Source organism: Canis lupus, chromosome 22 (assembly GCF_048164855.1).
Source record: "Canis lupus baileyi chromosome 22, mCanLup2.hap1, whole genome shotgun sequence".
Lineage (NCBI taxonomy): Eukaryota > Metazoa > Chordata > Mammalia > Carnivora > Canidae > Canis > Canis lupus.
Genome location: NC_132859.1, coordinates 27,915,106 through 27,935,254, shown reverse-complemented (window position 1 = coordinate 27,935,254; position 20,149 = coordinate 27,915,106). Strand labels below are relative to the sequence as shown.

Below are 20,149 nucleotides of genomic sequence, written 5' to 3'. Positions count from 1 at the left end.
TCAGAGTCCCTCATTAAGACAACCTCTGATTAGTAGGTTTGCATGATGGATAAAATGATGTGGGTTTTGGTCACAAAATGTGTGTTACTTTATCAGCAAAATCATAAGCAGCTCGGGAGCTCATAATGACCCTGCCCGTTTGATTGTTCCTCTTAGGATATGAGTCCCATAAGTTTTACAATCCAGAATTGCCTTCCCCCAGTTTTAAACATTCTTTGTTCTCTTTCCTACAACATCATAGAGGGAAGACTTAAATTTTTAATTCCCAGCCCCTAAAATATGCATAATGGGATGTATAGTTCATTCTAGGAGATATCTGCAGTGTTGAAAAGTTTCATATAAATCAATTAAAAATGCATCGGCAGAAATATTTGTTAAAATAACCTGTAGTAAATTATTTTTGTAAGTAAACAAACTACAGTATCAGGTAAAATCATCACCTAAAAGTTGTTCATTTTGTAAGTTCACACTTTTATAAGTTTTCTTTTTTTTTTTTTTTTTTTGGCACATGGCATATGTGGAGATTCAGCAACACTTTTTTCTTCATGATTTTGAATAGAAAAATAAATACTGCAAAATTTTAATAGTGACTTTAAGATGCATCATGATAAGAAATTTACTTCATAACATTGCCATATAAGAGTACTTATTTGGATTGAGGGGTTTAGGGAAAATGAAGTTTCTCATTCAGCTTCTTTAAACAGTCAGATGTATTTGCTTTTGACAGAAGCCTTTAACAGTGCTTCCCTGCCTCCTTAAACCTAGTAAGCTGAGCTCAGTTTGAATCTTGTTTTTTTGAAATGCAACATCATTATGAATGCAAGTTGTTGGACTTTGCTACAATACAGGATATCTTCAGGAATAACAGAGATGTATACAGTTTCTTGCCACTAACTAAATGGTCCAGATTGTGTAGTTTTTATACCTTTCTCATTCTCCAAACTTAGTGCCACTTCAGTGTTACAGAGAATTCTTTGCTGCATTTTTACACTTACTCATTGAAGTATGAGCCTCAGGGCATGTCTAGGCCCCTTGGGTGAAAGAAAGTGAAGAGTATGCCATTCAAAGGGCCATTTGTGTGGACATTTGTTTATGATAAATGTAATTCAGCTGAGTTGGCGGTGGCCTGGATTAAAGAAACCCATCAGCGTTAGTTCATGGAAGAAATACTGAGGGCCTGAACCAGAGCAATAGGAATGGAAAATAAGGAACCAATTCAAGAAACGTTCTGAAGGAGTAGAATTGGCAGGAATTCATGATTGTTCTCTTATAAAGTAAACAGACAAGAAAAATCAGATTTTTAATCTGAAGCTCTTTGCTATTTTTTTTATTAAAAACATACAACTGCATTTATTTATTTATGTATTTATTTATTTAGAAAAATAAAAAATGCAAGCATAAGGAACATAAGAAATACGTATAATCTCAATTAACTAAAGATAGGCTGATTTATGTTCTTTGTATACATACACATGTATGTGTACACACTTGTATGTGTGTTCTTTATACATGCCTGTATGTAGACATACATGCATACATACATGTGTGTATACTTATATATATGTACATGAATATGTCTTACATTTATTCATATGCTATACATACCTTTTAATTTCCTACTGAGATATATTTAAGTTATATTCTACTTTTGCTATCACAAATAATGCTAACATGAACATTATTACAGTTAAATATTTGTATACATCTTTAATTATCATTTATTTTGGATCAGTTCTCAAAAGTAGAATTACTGGATCAAAAGAGGCTTTTGTGTTTTAAAGGTGATTACTAGACATTTCTACATTCAACATTTCCACATTGCCTTTCAGTAAGATTATACCAATTTATACTTTAAATAACAGCCTTTCAGCCCAGGTGACTGGGTGGGTGGTGATGCTATTAATTGAGTTAAACTACATCAGAGGAGAACCTAGTCTGTAGGAGGGAGATACTGGGTTCAGGTTGGGACGTGATAACTGAATTATTTTCATTAACTCCCTAGATAGTCACATTCCTTTGGATTATCTGTGTGATGATAACAACAGTAAAAATAGTAATGACATTTATCATACCATTACTGTGTGCCCATCTCCTTGCATGAGTTGTCTCATTTAATTCTTGCAACCCTATGAATAGTGGGAAAATTACCCCCATTTTATAGAGGAGAAAATTGAGGTCTAAAGAATTTGAATAACTTGACCAAAGGTACAGAGCTAGTACATAATAGAATAGGAATTCAAGTTAAAACCCAGGCTTTCTTAACAAGTGGATCTTATAAATACAGTATGTAGAGGAGGTAAGGTCACAGTAATTAAGTATTCTCTAAGTCCAGTATGGTAAAGAGCTCTAGCAAAAGAATGGTGGGCACAGTCAGTTCAAAAGCAACTGGTCTACTACTTTTTCCTGGTACATTGCTAATTCATCTCCTTTTTTTCATTATCCACCTCATTTTAAACATTGCCCATTCTTCAAGGCCAAGCCAATATCACTTTTCATCAGTAAAGACTTCCTTGACTATTCAAACCATCTCTTGTTCACCACCACCTGGATCCCACTTGGTGTCTGTCCATCATTGACCTTTATCATGCACTGCCTTGCCCTGGTGGTTATTTTTGAATGCTTCCCAAATATACAGAGAGCCATTTCAAGGCAAGTGCTTTCAGTTAAGTTCATCAGACCTTTTTGTAATTATCAAGGACCAGGCACAGAGCTGAATGTGTTCTATTTCATTTGTACCAGCCACAATCCTGCAAAATTAATACTGTTATTGCCTGCACTTTGTAGAGGAGGATCTGAGGTTCAAAAAGGTAATTTGCTTAAGTTCACATGCATAAACGCTCTATTGATATACTGAGGTGCCTGATGATGACTTGAAGGTCAGTTAGTATTTGGATGGGCAAGAAAAAGGAGAAAGAGCTCTCCTGTTAGTGTGAAGAACAGAGAATAGAATGTGGGGAAATGTTGGGCAACAGCTAATAAATAGTCCCATGAATTAGGATATGAATGCAATTGGGAGCAGCCTTCAGGGCAGCTATAGAGAATGTGAGCATTTTCTCTACAATAGGAAGCCTTTGAAGGTCATTTTCAGCAGATAAGATAACTTTGGGCAGTTTGAAAGCAGAAGGCTAGAGCAATGATTTTCGTCCCACCATCTCTTTTCCAAGAATGTCTCAAAGATCACTAGGAGTATTCAAGAAAGCTTAGTTAAACTTGTAACTTACCTGTCAGGAAGTTCCATAGGCTAAATTAGACATCATATTTATCTGCTTCCTGTAGGCATCACAACTCTATATGATAGCATTTGTTCTCTCATTCTTCATCAAAGCTCTAGTCATCATTGGGGTACTTTTTCCCCTGAGTTAAGAAAAGGAATGATTACTTAAAAGCTTTTTTGTACAGAAATTGAAATAATTGTCCGTCAGAAGTAATTAAAAAGAATGTTTGGTGCCTTAGAGCGTAATTTAAGAAAGAAGGGTCCCAGACTGACAAGTCATTGATGGACAAGGGGAAAGGAGTAGATGATTCTTTATGATAGAAACAAGGATAAAATTGATGAACCTTGGGAGTGCTAAGTTTTCTGTTTTTTATTGACAGTAACTACAGAGAATGAGGAGATAATAAATACTTAACAAAGTTATTGGGGCACCTGGGTGGCTCTGTCGGTTGAGCATCCAACTTACTCTTGGTTTCAGTTTAAGTCATCATCTCAGGATCTTGGAATTAAGCCCTGCCTCTGGTTCCATACTTAGTGGGTAGTCTGCTTGAGATCCTTTCTCTCCCTCTCCCTCTGCCCCCTCTCTCTCCCTGTCTCTCTCTCTCTCTAAAATAAATGGATACATATTAAAAGAATATTAAAAAGAAAACTTAAGATATTAAGGTACAGTGTGTATAAATCTTAAACAGGAGCCAAATCATATTACTGAAACTTATATAATGTCAAAAATACATCTTAGGTTGAGGGGAAAAAACAAAAAAATCTTTTTCCAAGTCCATATTCAAGCATCAGACATGTAAGCCAGATTTTTGTTTCACTTAAGCTTTGAAGAATCTTGAAAGCAGGTTAGTTTATGAAGTATAAGAAAAATTAAACATTTAAGTTAGATATCTTCCAAATCTAATGTTTTTAAAGGAAAATTCAACCTTTCTTTGGAATTCTGTTTCATTCAAGTTACAAGATTATTTTCTTAATGTTATCTACAGTTGCATGCTTTTTTTCTTCATTCCTCCTTTTTCCCTATTCAGATTCTACCTCCTGAAAATATTCTTACTGTAAGATCTCCTTGCCCGACAACCTTTTTAAGTAAGAACCATTTTTATCTACTCTGGCCAGATTGTCATCTGATAATCTTATTATGGATCAAACAATCTGTAGTAAAAGAAAAAAGCACTATATTTATATGTGCCATAAAGTCAGTGGCTTTGAGAAGGTAGAAAAGAGAGGAACATAAAAACAATTTAATGGTGGGGACCTCTCATTATGTTATAGAATAATCTGCTTTGGCAGAGGTTTTTCTTCTGAAGAACTTCGTTTTTTTACTTGCTCAAAATTTAAGCAAAATTGCATAATAAAAATTATTTACCAATGATTCTGATTATTTAAAATTCACTAAATTTTAATGGGAGCTTTTCCTCAAATTGTATGAATATTTCTTTTTGCTAATAAGAAACCTCCAGGAAATAAAAAAGGAAGATAAACCAACCAAACTCCAGAAACTGCTTAATGTGTTTAACCTCTTAAAGACAAAGTAGCAAAAATGAACGCATGAAAAATTTACGAGTAGCCATTGTATGTCCTATTTCCATAATATGGAAACCCACAGATTTTTGGCTATGATACTGAGTACCTTGTATAACCTGGAGAGAGTTTAAAACAGTACCAGTTTAGAAATTTAAACATTGTAATAATTTTTAAATATCATGATTGGGGTCTTTTTATCTTTTCAGCAAATGCAAATATTAGAAACCATACCTTGAAAATAAATATATTTGGGGGACACACACACACATACACAAATATCCCATTTAAATGTTTCTTTTTTAAGTAGGCTCCATACCCAACATGGGGCTTATCTCAACCGTAAATATGTTTCTTTTTAAAACCCATCTTTAAATAAAGTGGATGTGATGTGCTACTTTTAGCATGAAAATTTATTGGTACGTCTCTGTTCAAACTTACTTCCCATGTTTTCTTTAGTAAGACCAATGTTAGCAGGAAAAGTTACCGCGCCTGCCGAGATTCTCTTCACTGTACACAAAGTAGATGTTATTAAACTGGGGAGAAAGATTAATGTATTTCCTCCTAATTCCATAGAGGAGAACATGTATCTTTATTAATGTTAATGGTGGGGACCTCTCATTATGCTATAGAATAATCTGCTTTAGCAAAGGTTTTTCTTCTGAAGAACTTCATAACATTTAAAGGTTAATATGTTAGGTAAAGAACAGTATCTTAAGATAAGCATTTTTATTACAGGACATGATGGGATGGTTTTTATTAAATTATATGATGATTTGAATGGGGAAGAAGAAAAAGTGCATCACTTCTTGCCCTCAACTTTAATGCGTTTAATCAAATAATGACCTTCTGGAAAATAGTTAATTTTAAGCATTTGGAAAGATCAATACCACTTTGCCACCAAAAAATGGCCTAGACGATGAAATTTGATGTGTTTAAAGTATCCTTTCACCCTCTTAACTGAGTAAATAATTTAAAATGCTTTCAATATTGCTTTGCCACTGTTCTGTTTCTCACTGTTTGAAATGTGATGATTGTTCTTGAAAAAGAGGGTTGAAGTTGGTACGGGAAGCATCCGAGCCTCAAACCTGGAAGCGGAGTTGTACCTGCACAAGGCCCTGTGTGTGTGTGTCTGCATTAGGGCCCCCAAAGAAGTGCTGTGTGTTAAGACTGTATTTGAGGCAGAGTGTGTTAAAAACATAAAAAGTGTGAAACTAGAATGCTTCTGGAATGTTAAAGGGATAGCTTAAAACACTGCTAGTCACCGTGCATCTTTGTGATATCTTTAAACCTTCATGCTAAAGGTGAAAGATTCCGCAACTCTGACAATTAGAACCCATTTTCCCCCCAGCTTATAGAACATTGATATGAAATTACCCTTGAGTGCCGACAGCTTTGTAAATAAAAAAAAATTGCCCTCTATTAGCATGTTTGTGGGCAGATTAAAAACTGTCTTCATTAGCATAAGTAACACTTACGAATTCTTTTAAAAGTAGAAAATTATTTGCTGAATGATAAATTGCTAGCTTTATAGTTAGTTGTTGAAAATGTACTCATTCAAAATGCCTGGTGTAGTTTAGTCTACAATACTGAATTTTTGTTGGAAGTACTATTTAATGGATTATGTACTTAATCCTTGTTCCTACTACTTGCTCAAATGTAATTCATGCTTTCCACTAAAATGTTTGTATCAAATACGTCCCTATTTAGATTGATTTCTTTTAATATCATATATTATTATACTATATGCCCCAGAGATTGGAACAAAATACTCCTGCAAATAACACATAAAAGATGAGGGTGAGGGGGAATAAATACAGACTATAAAATGTTTTGCTTTTTAGAACTCAAATTATCCTTCCGTTTCTTAAAATGCATTTTTCCTTCTTCGTTGCAGCAAGAATTGTCATTTTCTTTCTCTTTTTTTTATAGCTCTTGGGTTTAAAATGTATATGTAACAGTAATATATACGTATCTGTGTATTGTGTGAAAGGACTTTTTTTTCTTAGAGAATGCTGAAACCTCTTTTCCCCTGGAAAACTAGTTGTGCTCTGTGCTCCCAGCTCTGTCACAGAACAGACCCCGGAAGGGTTCTCTTTTTATGTGCGTGAGACTGTAGAGGTACAATAAATTCCATTCAGGAAAGGAGGTTACTTCTCTGACTCAATTAGAATCATTGCGTACCCCTTCTCCGTTAAAATGTTCGAAGTGAATTGACTTGAATTAATTGTTCTAAAAGGAGTGGAGTGGAAATCAGGGATTGAGTTTGGTTGGAAATTAGCAGCTGAGAGATGAAGGTGCCAGGATTTTTATTTAAATGTGGTACAACAAGATTCTGTCAGTAAAGCACATCATTAGAATATTGAGTTTAGAACTGCTAATTTTTCCTTTAAAATGAGCATACAGTCATGTGTTTCATGGACCATAATAAATTGCCATTGTGTTGTCATTGAGTTTGTTTTGCTTTTTTTCAGTACTGGTTTGGCAGTCATTCTGCATTTTCTCTCTTTCCTTCCCCCCCCCCGCCCCGATCTTACTTTTTTTTTTTTTTTTTTTAAATAGATCCCTCACCAAAACCAGTCAAACGAATGTTATTTATTTCGTGCAGTCTTAGGTTTAGCATCTTCTGCACCATTTTCTTGCTTACGGTAGCAAGACATTTGCAGATGGTTCTTGGTTACTATAAAGTACATAACAGTATTTCCTTTGTGGCAGATGGATTTAAGACTTTTAGTTCTCAATAAATGTAGGTTTACAATACATAACTTTACAGGATTTGTGTTGTATATAACAGGTTTGAACATATTATCTCAGAATTCATCTGCATGGCATTTTCAGCTTATTCAGGGTTCATGCCAGTTTTTTTAAGTAATAGGGGAGCGCTGTGATTGATAGCAACAGCTCAAGGCGTGATTTTGAATAGAAACAAAGGGTTTAGAACAGAAGGTGTCAAATTAAACTTCGTCAGTTTGAAAAGTAGTAACATCCTGAAAGTTTTACTAATTTATTTACATGTGGCTACTGTTTATATTTTGCCCTCTTTATATGCAGTGTAATGTTGCTTGGCAAATTTACTACATTTAAACTTTAGGTTGTTCCTTGTACCATTTTAGTTTTCTGAGAATGGATCGGTCTCATTATTTTAAGGCTGCTACTCTCCTGTCTTTTCTACTGTACAGAACAGTCGTGATCTAATTTAATTTGGGGAGTAGCTCACTACTCCTACCTATGGTCTTATAATATTTCAAGTCCCAGAGACCACTCTTAAAAATGTAATTATATTCACATTTTGCAACAAAGTACTGCATTTCATTCCTTGTCTCTCTTCTACCAAGTGAATCTATACATTTATCATTTAAAAACCAATATAGTACTTAGGAGAATCATCATTATTTGTCAGATATTACAATATTCTGACATGTTCATTGTCTTACCAAGTTTGTTTGCTCTAACAATATCACTTAGGAAAAAATGACCTAGAAAAAGGTATTGGGGCGTTAGAAAGCATTTGGCTTTTTTAGTCACTTTGTGCAAGACATAGATCAGATTACTGTCATCATTAATAGAGTCTCAATTGATAGGATTTGAGGTAGTCAGAATATTCCAAAGTATTTAAATAGTATTAGAATGAATTAATCTTATCTTTGCCAGCATAAATTGGGAATGTGCCAGTGTCTCTGATGACAAAGAACTAGTGTGTCAAAATGTCTGTTTTCCATTATTTTTTAAGAGATATGCACATCAAGAAAAGCACTACCCCCCTTTTAGTTCTTTTTTTTTTTTTTTTTCTTTTTGGAATACCCTTGTAGAGCTAACAGTTCCCAGCTGCACCGTTAAATATTTTTCTAAGAAGCATCTGATTTCAGTCTCTTAAAATCATCATGTCTCTTGAAAGGCTAGCAGAGACATGCTTCAAACTTATAATTCATCAAATTATTTTTAGATAAGGAATTAGAAGTATTATTTAAGGGCAGAGGTTAATAGCAAACTACTGGAAATGTTATGTTAGTCACGGGCAATTAATAAAAATAAGGATCCATCTCATAAGTATAGAGACACAGAAGTGACAATATGAGCAAAATATTTGTTGAATGAGTCAGGGCTCTTTTTCTGAAATATTTGTTAAACCAGCATGAGTGTGATTGTTTAGGAATTAGCTATCATTATTAGCCATTTTAAAAGAACTAATGATTTTCTTTTCCAAAGAACATCTGTGATCCACATGTTTTTTCACATATATCCAAGTGCTAACTGATCTGTTACTTTAAAAAGTTTCTAAAGGATTGGAAAAATTATTGGAGTTTTTCAGCTCTCTCCAAGAAGCTTTTCTTATGTGAATTGTTCTTAATTTAACTTTAAGCAAATTTTAGTTACAAGTGTTTATTTCTTTCACACACACACACAAAAAAAAAAATCTTAGATACTCAATGTTTGGCACTTACTGCAATAGTATATACAATACTAGCTAAGTACAACCCCCCCCCCAACAACTTTTCTGTTCTGTTTTTTATGAACCTTCTGACATTTTAAAAGGTAAATAGAATTGTAGCAGTTTTGCTCTATTTAGGCATGGGAGCTTGTCAATTGCTATAACTGAAGAATGGAGAGAAAGGGGAGGAGGAGAGTCATCTCAACCATAGCTAATAGTCAAGCCTACAGGAAGACAGATATCTAAAATCTGCACAGCATCCAAACTTAGAGGTAAAGTGTAAAGAAATAGCTGAGATTTGGAAAGTATAAAATGTTTTCATGGCTCAATCCAGATAGCAAATATTTGCCAATAAGAGCTAAATAAACAACATCTCCAGGGCACTGTATGCAAGTGGGTCTCAAATACTTCAAATACTCAAATGCAGTTTGAGAGTTAATATTAGACTCCTATAAATAGAGCTAAAATATGACACATCATCATATTTTTCTAGAAATAAACATAGAATTGCCATGGTTAGAAAAGAAGCATATTCAGTGACATGCTAATCACAATTATTATTTTTTTTAACTATTATTCTCTCAGGTAAATGTTCAGTTTACTGCCTGCGCTCATAGCCTTGAATTGCACATTCAGTGGCGTTGAATGAGTGCATGATTGCATGACTATCCCCTTGTACATATTTGTTTAATTATAGGACCTGTTGAGTAGAGAAACAAATATCTCAGAAAAATTAGTAGATCTCAGGTTTAGCAACAGTCATTCACCCTTGGCTGGTCAGTAGTGGGCTTTGGGAAACTGATGTTATCAGCTTTCCAGCTTTTCTTTTAAATTCTCACAAATAAGCCATTTGGGGGGAAGTGGGCCTTATTTCTTTTCACTGTATATTGCAATTAGAAGGGGAAGGAACATTTTCTCCAGTGGTTCAGTTTCAGATAAAGGGAAGAAAAGTCATTTCATTCTCTGGTCTCACCCCAAACAACATTTGCACAACACACACAAACTCTCCTTGGCTAGTAAAAATCAGATAATAAACTGCTCATTCCACTCCTGTCCAACTCATTTACTTGGAATTTCCAAGAAACTCCTTTATCTTTGGTCAAGTCACTAAAGTAGAGCCTAAGAGGGAATCAGGTATGTATGACTTTATGAAGGACTTGGAAGGAGTGAGGGAGGGTAGGGAAAAGGAAGGGGTCCAGTAAGAATATGGTCTCAGGTAGTCTGTATTGATGAAGGAAGGCAGGGCAGAGGGGCATCTCCAAAGAGTAGATTGAAGGGTTGAATGAATTGTCACTTTGGAGGAAGAGGGCAGGGACATTGTACCACTGGTAAGCCAGTCATTCACCACCCCAGCATGAGGGGGTCAAGTGAGGATGTGGAGTAACCGTCCACTCATCTCCAGGTAGAGATGACTCCAGATATTGATCCAAAGAAGTGTAGCTGTTAGCAGGCAGCATGGCAGCGGAGGTAGTTGCCTTGCCAGTGAGGGGATCTGGGTTGGGACTGTCTCCCTCTTACTCTCCACCCCAATGGTGAGTGTTCATTGTGGCAGCCGAGATGAAGGATGTTTGAGATGAGGATTTGAAAATGTTAGACAATATACTCTGTAAGACCACTCATTTCTTGATACTCTGAGGATCAAAAATGGGGCCTTAGGGGAGTCATCAGAGAGGTTCAGGTTTTGGTATTCACTGGACATTTCCTTCTCTCTTAACTCAGGAAATCTATTAAAATTCTTGTCTGGTGAATCATATGTTGCGCACTGTAGTGGGCAGGAAAAAACAGGCTCTGAGATGCCTTTCTGGAAAGTTTTTGGAGAAGTCTTCTAATGCCCATTCTGATCATTATGCTTTACACTGGACAATATTCTTGCTCACACTACTGCCTGTGTCCTTTCTTTCTCTGTCACACACACATACACACACACACACACACACACATTTACACATAGTTTCCTTCCTAATACAAAAAATCATAAACTTTAGGGAATCCTTTCAGAAAACAAATTATTTTAAAAATCTGTCCTATCTCTTCTTAAATACCTTCAGGCTCTCAGATGGCTGCTCATCAGACAAGAACGTTGGGCAAGACAAGAAGCACATTCAGCTTTGCCTTTCTCCGATTTCACATATTGCAAAGTCCGTGGTAAATGTGTCTTGCCCTTGGAATCTTAAAAAACATGACCCTCCTTTAAGATGCAAATCTGAACATTTATTAGAAACAGAGCCTGCCTTCTTGACAGCCACAGCTATTCTCCCTTAACAGGTTAAAAAACATTTTTTGAGATTGGAGTGTTTGGAGCTTATGAAGAAAGTTAACTTTACAAGGTCTTTTCTTTTTAGCTCTTAATGGAAAATATCAGCCCCCCCACAGGCATGAACTGACCTATTATGCCCTTGTCTCTAAGGGGTGGTTGTGTGAGCTGTTACGCTGGAAAGAAGATCCTTCTCCAGAAAACAGGACTCTGTGGGAGAACCTCTCCATGATCCGAAGGTTCCTCAGTCTTCCTCAGCCAGAACGTGATGCCATTTATGAACAGGAGAGCAACGCGGTGCATCACCATGGCGACAGGCCGCCCCACATTATCCATGTTCCAGCAGAGCAGATTCAGGTTCGTTTACCTTGGCCAATTCAATATAGCACTAAGTAAATAGAGCTTTAAACTTAGCAGGGAAATTAGCGTTTCTCTTCTTCCCGCCAGTCTAAACATAGGCTTTAGCAAGAGGTAACGATACACTGCCATCTTGCTCTGGGGAATAAAAGGAAAATTAGCACACTTTTTCCAACATGTGTATTGTGCTCCTCTTCCTTCATCTCCCCACCCACAATGTGGCAGGAACCCCCTTTTTTACACTTCTTGTTTGGCAAGTGTGTCTTTGTTAGAACTGGGTTGTTTCTTGTGTGAGAGCTCAAATTTTGTTTTTGTTTTTTAAAAATCCATTTAAGAAATACCACCGATTCCTTAATGCTACTAATACTGCCCTTTAGGAAAGGAATTACTGCTGTTTCCGTAGAGGTGATTTGTACAGTCGCAACTCTATATAACCTTGGATACTGTCCAAAAAGAGGAGGGGAGGGAAACCTAATTGGAATCTTGTTTCTGACTCCTTGGCCCTTCCTTCACCTTGTAGTTGTCTCCTGACACCCCCACAGAACACAGGTTAGGGGTGAGTCATGTCTGTTTGTCTTTCCTTTAGAGCCCCTCTCCCACCACCCTTGGGACAGGAGATTCTAGAGGCGTTTTCTTACCAGGCCTGCTGACCCCTGCACCGTGGCTCGGTGCTGCTCCTCAGGTGAGCGGGCACAAGTTACAAGTTACCTATACCAGCAAGAGAGGGGGTGGCATAAAGACCTGCTCCCTTGGTCAGAATTTTCAGACTTGCAAAGGACATACTATAACCGTGGTGGTGGCCAGAGACCACTGTGCCAGCGGATTCAGCCTTGTGCTTATTAGCTGGTCATGTCATGGAACTTGTCTCCATTCATCCACTGAGGGAACTCCCCTATGAATCTAGATTGGGAAGTTCTGGAATCAGATAGTTTGTTGGTGCTCTATGGCCTTGATTTCAAAGGAAGCATATTGAATGAACTGGAGCTGTAGAACGTATTTCTGTGAAATCCAAGGGAATGTTTTTAGCTTTTCCCGTTAAGAGAAAATGCCTCTGCCTTCCAGAGTCCTAAAATTCTACTGTCTTTGTTGAATCACCTGCATTATTTCTTGGTATTGCTGTGGGGGCGGGTGGAGACTATATATGTACACACACATATATATGGGTAGCTAAAACCAACAATAATAGGGTTATCCACCCACTAGGAAAAAAAAAATCCTTGAGTATGTATTAAAGATAAATTGGAAAAGAGAATCCCTTAGGATATCAAGCACTGAAATCATCACGAAAGCCTGAAAAACGTACTGCTTGGCAAAAACAAAGAGAAAGGTATATATATATATATATATATGTTAAGTAATAAAAATAGTACTTGTTTGAAAAAGTGAATTGTTTTTAATAAAACTGTTTCTTAGGGGGATAAAAGGAAATGGTTAGGCACAGTCTAAAGGCTCTAATATTTTGCCGCTCACTCAGGTTGATTTCTTTGATGATAAGAATTATGGATACAGAGTATACAGTATGTGCATGTGTCACACATTTGTTATGTATAATTGTGTATGGAAATTACCGCACGTGTACAGACACTAATTACGAAAAAGTGTCTGTATACACTAAATTTAAATCCTAATCACATCTGAGTTTACTATAGACAAAACAATTTACTAGCCGTTATATGGTGCATCAAACTTTTATTTTCCGGTAAGAAGAAAAAAAAAAACTTGCAGTGTCAGCCTAGTGCAATTTGATAAGAAATTGTATGTGTATTAAATCGGAACTGACTGGTAGGAAATTCACAAACGTGAGAATCTCAGAAATCCTTCGGAGTCTTAAGGGATAATGCTGAAGAAGAACAGGCATTTATCCATTTTATTTGGAATTTAAATAAACTTTATCTTCTTGCTCCTTGCTTTAGCCATGGATGAAATGGGGTCAAAACACAGGTTTCTTTCCCCCCGCGGGCCTGTAGCACTCCTTTCTAAAACGTCTTTGAAATCCTTACGCCTCAATCTTCATTTAATTTTTAAAAATTTGTACTTATTCATGAGAGACCCAGAGGAGAGAGAGGCAGAGACACAGGCCGAGGGAGAAGCAGGCTCCCTGCATGGGGAGCCCGATGAGGGGCTCGATCCCGGGCCCGGGGTCACGCCCTGAGGTCAAGGAGGTAGATGCTCAACCACTGGGCCCGCCCAGGTGCCCCTTCAATCTTCATTTTAAATCTCTGTTAATTATTTCCATCATCGTTTGCTCTGCTGTCTTCGGCTTCGGATGGGTATCCTTCTGGTGAAGGTTGTGGCTCACATTTTCAGTGCGCGGAGTTTTCATTCCGTGAGCCAGACCGAAAATGAAGGGTGGAGACGCTCCCCTGACCTCCGATGAGGGAGCAAGCCCCCCCTCCCCATCAGTCACCCCCCATCAGTCACCCCCTCCCCCGTCAGTCACCCCCCATCAGTCACCCCCCTCCCCCATCAGTCACCCCCTCCCCCATAGTCACCCCCCTCACCTATCAGTCACTCCCCTCCCATCAGTCACCCCCCCTCCCCATCAGTCACCCCCCTTCCCCATCAGTCACCCCCTCCCTCATCAGTCACCCCCTCCCATCAGTCACCCCCTCCCCCATCAGTCACCCCCTCCCCATCAGCCACCCCCTCCCATCAGTCACCCCCCCTCCCCATCAGTCACCCCCCTCCCCTATCAGTCATGCCCTCCCCCATCAGTCACCCCCTCCCCCATCAGTCACCCCCTCCCCATCAGACACCCCCCCTCCCCATCAGCCACCCCCTCCCATCAGTCACCCCCCTCCCCCATCAGTCACCCCCTCCCCTATCAGTCATGCCCTCCCCCATCAGACACCCCCCTCCCCCATCAGTTACCCCATCAGTCACCCCCTCCCCTATCAGACACCCCCCTCCCCCATCAGTCACCCCCCTCCCATCAGTCACCCCCTCCCCTATCAGTCACCCCCTCCCCCATCAGACACCCCCGTCCCCCATCAGTTACCCCATCAGTCACCCCCCTCCCATCAGTCACCCCTCTCCCCTATCAGTCACCCCTCTCCCCTATCAGTCACCCCCTCCCCCATCAGTCACCCCCTCCCCATCAGACACCTCCCCTCCATCAGACACCCCCCTCCCCCATCAGTTACCCCCTCCCCCATCAGTCACCCCCTCCTCCATCAGTCACCCCCCTCCCCCATCAGTCACCCCCCTCCCCCATCAGACACCCCCTCCCCCATCAGTCACCCCCTCCCCCATCAGTCACTCCCTCCTCCATCAGTCACCCCCCTCCCCCATCAGTCACCCCCCTCCCCCATCAGACACCCCCTCCCCCATCAGTCACCCCCTCCCCCATCAGTCACCCCCTCCTCCATCAGTCACCCCCCTCCCCCATCAGTCACCCCCCTCCCCCATCAGACACCCCCTCCCCCATCAGTCACCCCCTCCCCCATCAGTCACTCCCTCCTCCATCAGTCACCCCCCTCCCCCATCAGTCACCCCCCTCCCCCATCAGACACCCCCCCTCCCCCAGCCCCACTTGCACCTCCCTCCCTGCCTCTTATCTGTTTGACTTCCTTCCCCGCTGCCGTGGGCCATCTGGCGGGCCTCCCTTTTGGTCCCGAATGTTTGCCCGCCCCTCCCGCCACGGTCGGAGAAGCCACAGGTAGACCCCCGTGCCCCCCCCCTCCTTCGAGGTGGTTTCGCCCGCCGCCGCCGCCGCAGGCAGAGCCCTGACTGTCCGCTTGTGTCTTTGCAGCAGCAGCCGCAGGCGCAGGCGCAGCAGCAGCCGGCGCCGCCGCCCCCGCAGGCGCAGGCGCAGCAGCCCAGCGGGCCCCGGCTCCCCCCGCGGCAGCCCACGGTGGCCTCGCCCGCCGAGGCCGAGGACGACAGCCGGCAGAAGACCCGGCCGCGGACCAAGATTTCCGTGGAAGCCCTGGGCATCCTGCAGAGTTTCATCCAAGACGTCGGCCTGTACCCGGACGAGGAGGCCATCCAGACTCTGTCGGCGCAGCTCGACCTCCCCAAGTACACCATCATCAAGTTCTTTCAGAACCAGCGGTATTACCTGAAGCACCACGGCAAACTGAAGGACAACTCGGGCCTGGAGGTGGACGTGGCCGAGTACAAGGAGGAGGAGTTGCTTAAGGATTTGGAAGAGAGCGTCCAAGACAAAAATGCAAACACCCTTTTCTCGGTGAAGCTAGAAGAGGAGCTGTCGGTGGAGGGGAACACAGACATTAACGCCGACTTGAAAGACTGAGCCCGGAGCATCACCTTCATCCGGCAGCGCCCCTGGGATCGGCACCGGCACCGGCACCGGCGGAGAGGGCCGCCTTGTATTCTCAGAAAAGCCTTCATGTCCACGGCGTGGCCAATGAAGCTTCAGAAACTTGCACAAACAGGAGAGTTGAGAAAGGATGATCCAGACTGCACTAAACGTTTTACTCTGTTTTACAAACTGCTTGGCAGCCCCAGGTGAAGCATCGAGGATTGTTTGGTATTAAAAGTTAGAATTTCTGTTCCCGGGACACATCGAGGTGTGTACCCCGTAGGCATGATACCAGTGATTTTTTTTTTTTTTAATTTAAAAAAAAAATTTTTTTTTTTTATTATTCTGGAGCCTCAAACAAGCATTATAACTTTCTGTGATTATGATTTCCTTCCTTTAATTATTTCTGTAACACTCCACACTGATCTTTGGAAACTCGCCCCTTATTTTAAAAAAAGAAGAAGAAGAAGAAAAAAAAGAGTTTGTTACTCTATTGTATGTTACAAAAGAACTATAGACTGTGGAATGCAGTTTAAAGATGACATATGCCAACAAATGCCTTGTATTATATGGCACTGCCGTAATTCAAATTTGTTTTTATTTTGGAAATAAAAGTTCACTGTAATTTTTTTCATTCTCATTGTTACATGATTTTTTAAAAAATGAAAAGAAAATGTGAAACACAATTTAGTCCTCATTATTTATTTGTAGATCCTGCAGCATCATGTTGTAATTAATTTTTTGGAAGTTTCCGTTAAATGTAATATTGCTTCTCTTGTTACCATACTGATTCTTTTCTATTTATAAATGTATTTTGATGGGCAGTAAAACAAAGTGTCTTAAAAGTTTTAAATAGAGAAAAATGTGCTTTACACAGTTGCCTATAAAAAGTGCTCTATGTTATCCAAGCAATTCATACTATAAGCTTCACTCTTATTGTTGTATGCAATTTTTACTATCATGCAAATAAGCTTAGGTAAATAAAACTAATAGATCACCTTAGAAAATTATGCAATTAATGTGAAAATAATTGATGTTTGCAATGTGTCTTCCTTTGGTTTACAATCAATTTTAAAGCTACATCTGTATAAAATTTCTGTATAAAGGTGTATTTCTTTTTTATGAGTTTATGGCTATGAAAACACCAGCTATTTTGTTACAGCTGGCTGTTTTTATAAGTGTATCACAATTTTCTTTATGCAGAAATGTTCTGATTAGGAGTGGTTATTGACTGTAACTACACAATTAAAATTGTTTGTATGGTATGACATGGTAGGGTTTGTCTGCTTATGTGAAGTAACTTTAAAGAGTCAAAGATGGCCCTCTCAGTTAGGTGCATGTTACTATTTTCTTGATGATATTTTACTGACTTTAAAAAGAGCGATTGAAAAGTCACTTGAAACACTGTAAATTTAAATCACAAACACGTGCTCATTTTTTAAGTTTAAAAGTGAAGACCATAACCTGTTTGGGGTTAACATTTTGCCTAATAAACAAGAGATAGCAGGATGGTCGAAACACCCACCAACAAAAACATAAATCTAGTCTCTAGGAGTTACGTACTTAGAATGAATTCATCTGCATTTTATTTCACAATATTTAATTATGGCAACACTTTTTTTGAAGCTAATGTATAAATATTTTAAAGGCCTTTACCAGTAACATAAAGTAGGGGAAAAATGGACCTTCTGTATAAAAACCTCTTAGCAATGTATTTTTTTAAGTTATGAATGGAATATAAGTTAATAACTCTGAGCTCATTTGGTTGTGTATGTCATAACTATAAGAACTAAATGAAGAAAATAACACACCTGGAATTTAAACACAGTCTTCAGAATCCTTGCAACATAAAACTCCATACACTCCGAGATACAAAAATGAGGTGTGCTAATGGTCATGGAATGGATTGAGGCCAGTGTTGCAGTTTTTGATTATTATTTCTTTGTATTCACTTTATCTCTTGCTGCTTCTTTTTAAGATTTCCTAGATGTTAATAGGGGTATCTGGATTCCTTGATAGTTGGTTCTGAAATTGTCCAATCTCTTCATGCCTAACATCTTTCCAGGCACTGATGAGCTCATTGGTAGGCAACTGGGCTGCTTTAATGTTGAACTTTTACTTAAGAAACTAAAATGGCATCATTGAAGACTCCCAATTCAGCTGTAAAAGTACTATTTACTTTTGAAGCACAGCTGAACTACTTTGAAGGCAGCTGGTTTGCTGTAACAAAATTGTATCGAAAAAAAGTTTTCAATTCTTTTTATTAAATGAGAAGACAACTTTTAAACATTCTTGCTCACTTCGAGTTTGGAAAACCATTTGAGGAAAAGAAATTTAATAGAAACTAGATTTCATGTATTTAAAAAAATGAGTAGAAACTAGTGTGCCATGAAGTTTGTTTTTTTTTTTTTTTTTTACCAAATCCTTTCTTCCTCTTTTTTTTCCCCCCCTCTGGGTTTAGAGGGAAAAGCTAAAGCAAGGAGTAGTCTTTTATTATTTTAACCAGCCCCAACAGAATATAAGGTGCCAGAAATTTAATTTTTTAGAAGGAAAATTGGATTGCCATTACGATTTTGCCATTCCCAATAACCTAATTTCTTTTGAAATAACATTTTGGATGCATTTGATGAGCGTGTGTAAGGAATCAATACAATACTAATAATACTCTCACTTGGACCCTTTAACTTAAACAGCATCATCTTCCTAGATATGATATTTTAAGCCAAAAACAAATAAATTAAAAGCACAGATCAAAAAACAGTGATGGTCATAATGGAGTGAGCAAAATTGTTTTCAGAGAAGATGGCACAATTTGGAGATGATTTGTTTGGGTCATCTTCCACATTGCTCCCCCAATGTCATTTAATGTTCATACCAGTCCTCTTACTACCAGTGGCTATGGTAAAACTCCTTGAACAAGCTTCATTGTGTCCACGTATTTCAGAAACTTTTAGAAGCTGGGCATGACATAGCGCTTTGTGCTGTTAAGACCTTAGCAGAGTCAGGTAGTTTACGGGTAATATTCAACCTTGTGCATCTGAATCTGTCATAGATTCCTTCCCTCAGCACTTTGCCACTAATTTGTATTACACTCTGTGGCCATATAATACTTGCACATTATGCAAAAAATAATGTTGACAGTATCTCCTTGGCACGTAATATGCAGAGTTGACACATAACCTTTGAAAACCAAGGTAACTAATATGTGTGCCCTAGTTGTATGGCACTTGGTTAAAAAATCTGTACATATTATGTATAAAATGTGTATTGATTAACATTTAGTACTAAGGAATTCTGAGCTTAAAAGAAGTGGTTTTTTTTTTTCCAAGTAGTGATATCTATATCTAACTGTGCTTATCTAAAATATATAGCTTGAGTAGAAGACATTTTCAAATGGTTCAGCATTGAGTAAAAATGACAATCCCATACATTTCATTATTAAATTCTGCCCTATTCCCTATTGTTATCATCAGCTGATACTAAGGTCCTTGATTGTCACAATATTATCAATAAATGAGGTATTCTGAACTGCCTGGTGATATTTTCAAAAAGAGCAATTAAAATGTGTATACCCTATTTCTATAGCCAATAAAAAAATAGAACTACCTGGCTGATGCAAGCCAAAAATTTGCATGATAGTGTGGAAACCAATGAAGGTCCAAAAATATTAATCACGTTTAAAAAATATCAAAAGATACTGGTACTATAGTTTATCTTACAAATGAGTATTTTTGACTTTTAAAGGGGGCATATTCATATTCTGGATTCAGTGTTTCTTCGGAAGCAATCCTTTTAATGTAAATACTAAATACTTGCATGTCTTTTGACAAAGGTTAAATTACAATCTATTAACATGCACATTTTTGATAAAATATAAAGTACCCTTATTTAAAAAAAAAAATGTGGTGAAAGGTGTATGTCCAGAATACTATTACCTGTTAAACAATACCAAATGTTAAATAAAAATAGTTTGGATTTAATGTTTAAAAGATGAGCAACATTTTTAAGCCTTTCTTACATTACCCTACTTATATGAATCATGTATTCCCAAATTTGATTTTACCAAATAACTCCACTAAAATTCCATCACGACTTCTTGCCTTATACCAG

The 20,149-nt window shown here is 38.6% G+C and overlaps 1 protein-coding gene and 1 long non-coding RNA gene across 9 annotated transcripts in view; one reads left to right on the top strand and one right to left on the bottom strand.

Annotated features, from left to right (window-relative positions):
- Positions 1-12,652, bottom strand: part of LOC140614088 (uncharacterized) — a 41,882-nt gene extending 29,230 nt beyond the window's left edge. The window contains exons 1-3 of the long non-coding RNA XR_012014983.1: positions 12,414-12,652; positions 11,550-11,785; positions 3,222-3,354 (exon numbers count right to left, since the gene is read on the bottom strand). This is a non-coding gene — a long non-coding RNA (uncharacterized lncRNA). The remainder of the gene's footprint in view (positions 1-3,221; positions 3,355-11,549; positions 11,786-12,413) is intronic.
- SATB1 (SATB homeobox 1) overlaps positions 1-19,567 on the top strand; it is a 101,518-nt gene extending 81,951 nt beyond the window's left edge. For 6 of the 8 annotated variants that reach the window (XM_072792903.1, XM_072792906.1, XM_072792905.1 and 3 more), the window contains 3 exons: positions 11,572-11,775; positions 12,362-12,457; positions 15,527-19,567. In XM_072792903.1, coding sequence (XP_072649004.1) covers positions 11,572-11,775; positions 12,362-12,457; positions 15,527-16,030 — 804 coding nt within the window. In that variant the 3' untranslated portion in view covers positions 16,031-19,567. The remainder of the gene's footprint in view (positions 1-11,571; positions 11,776-12,361; positions 12,458-15,526) is intronic. The other 2 variants (XM_072792909.1, XM_072792908.1) reach the window with 2 other exon arrangements.
- The last annotated feature ends 582 nt before the right edge of the window (positions 19,568-20,149 follow it).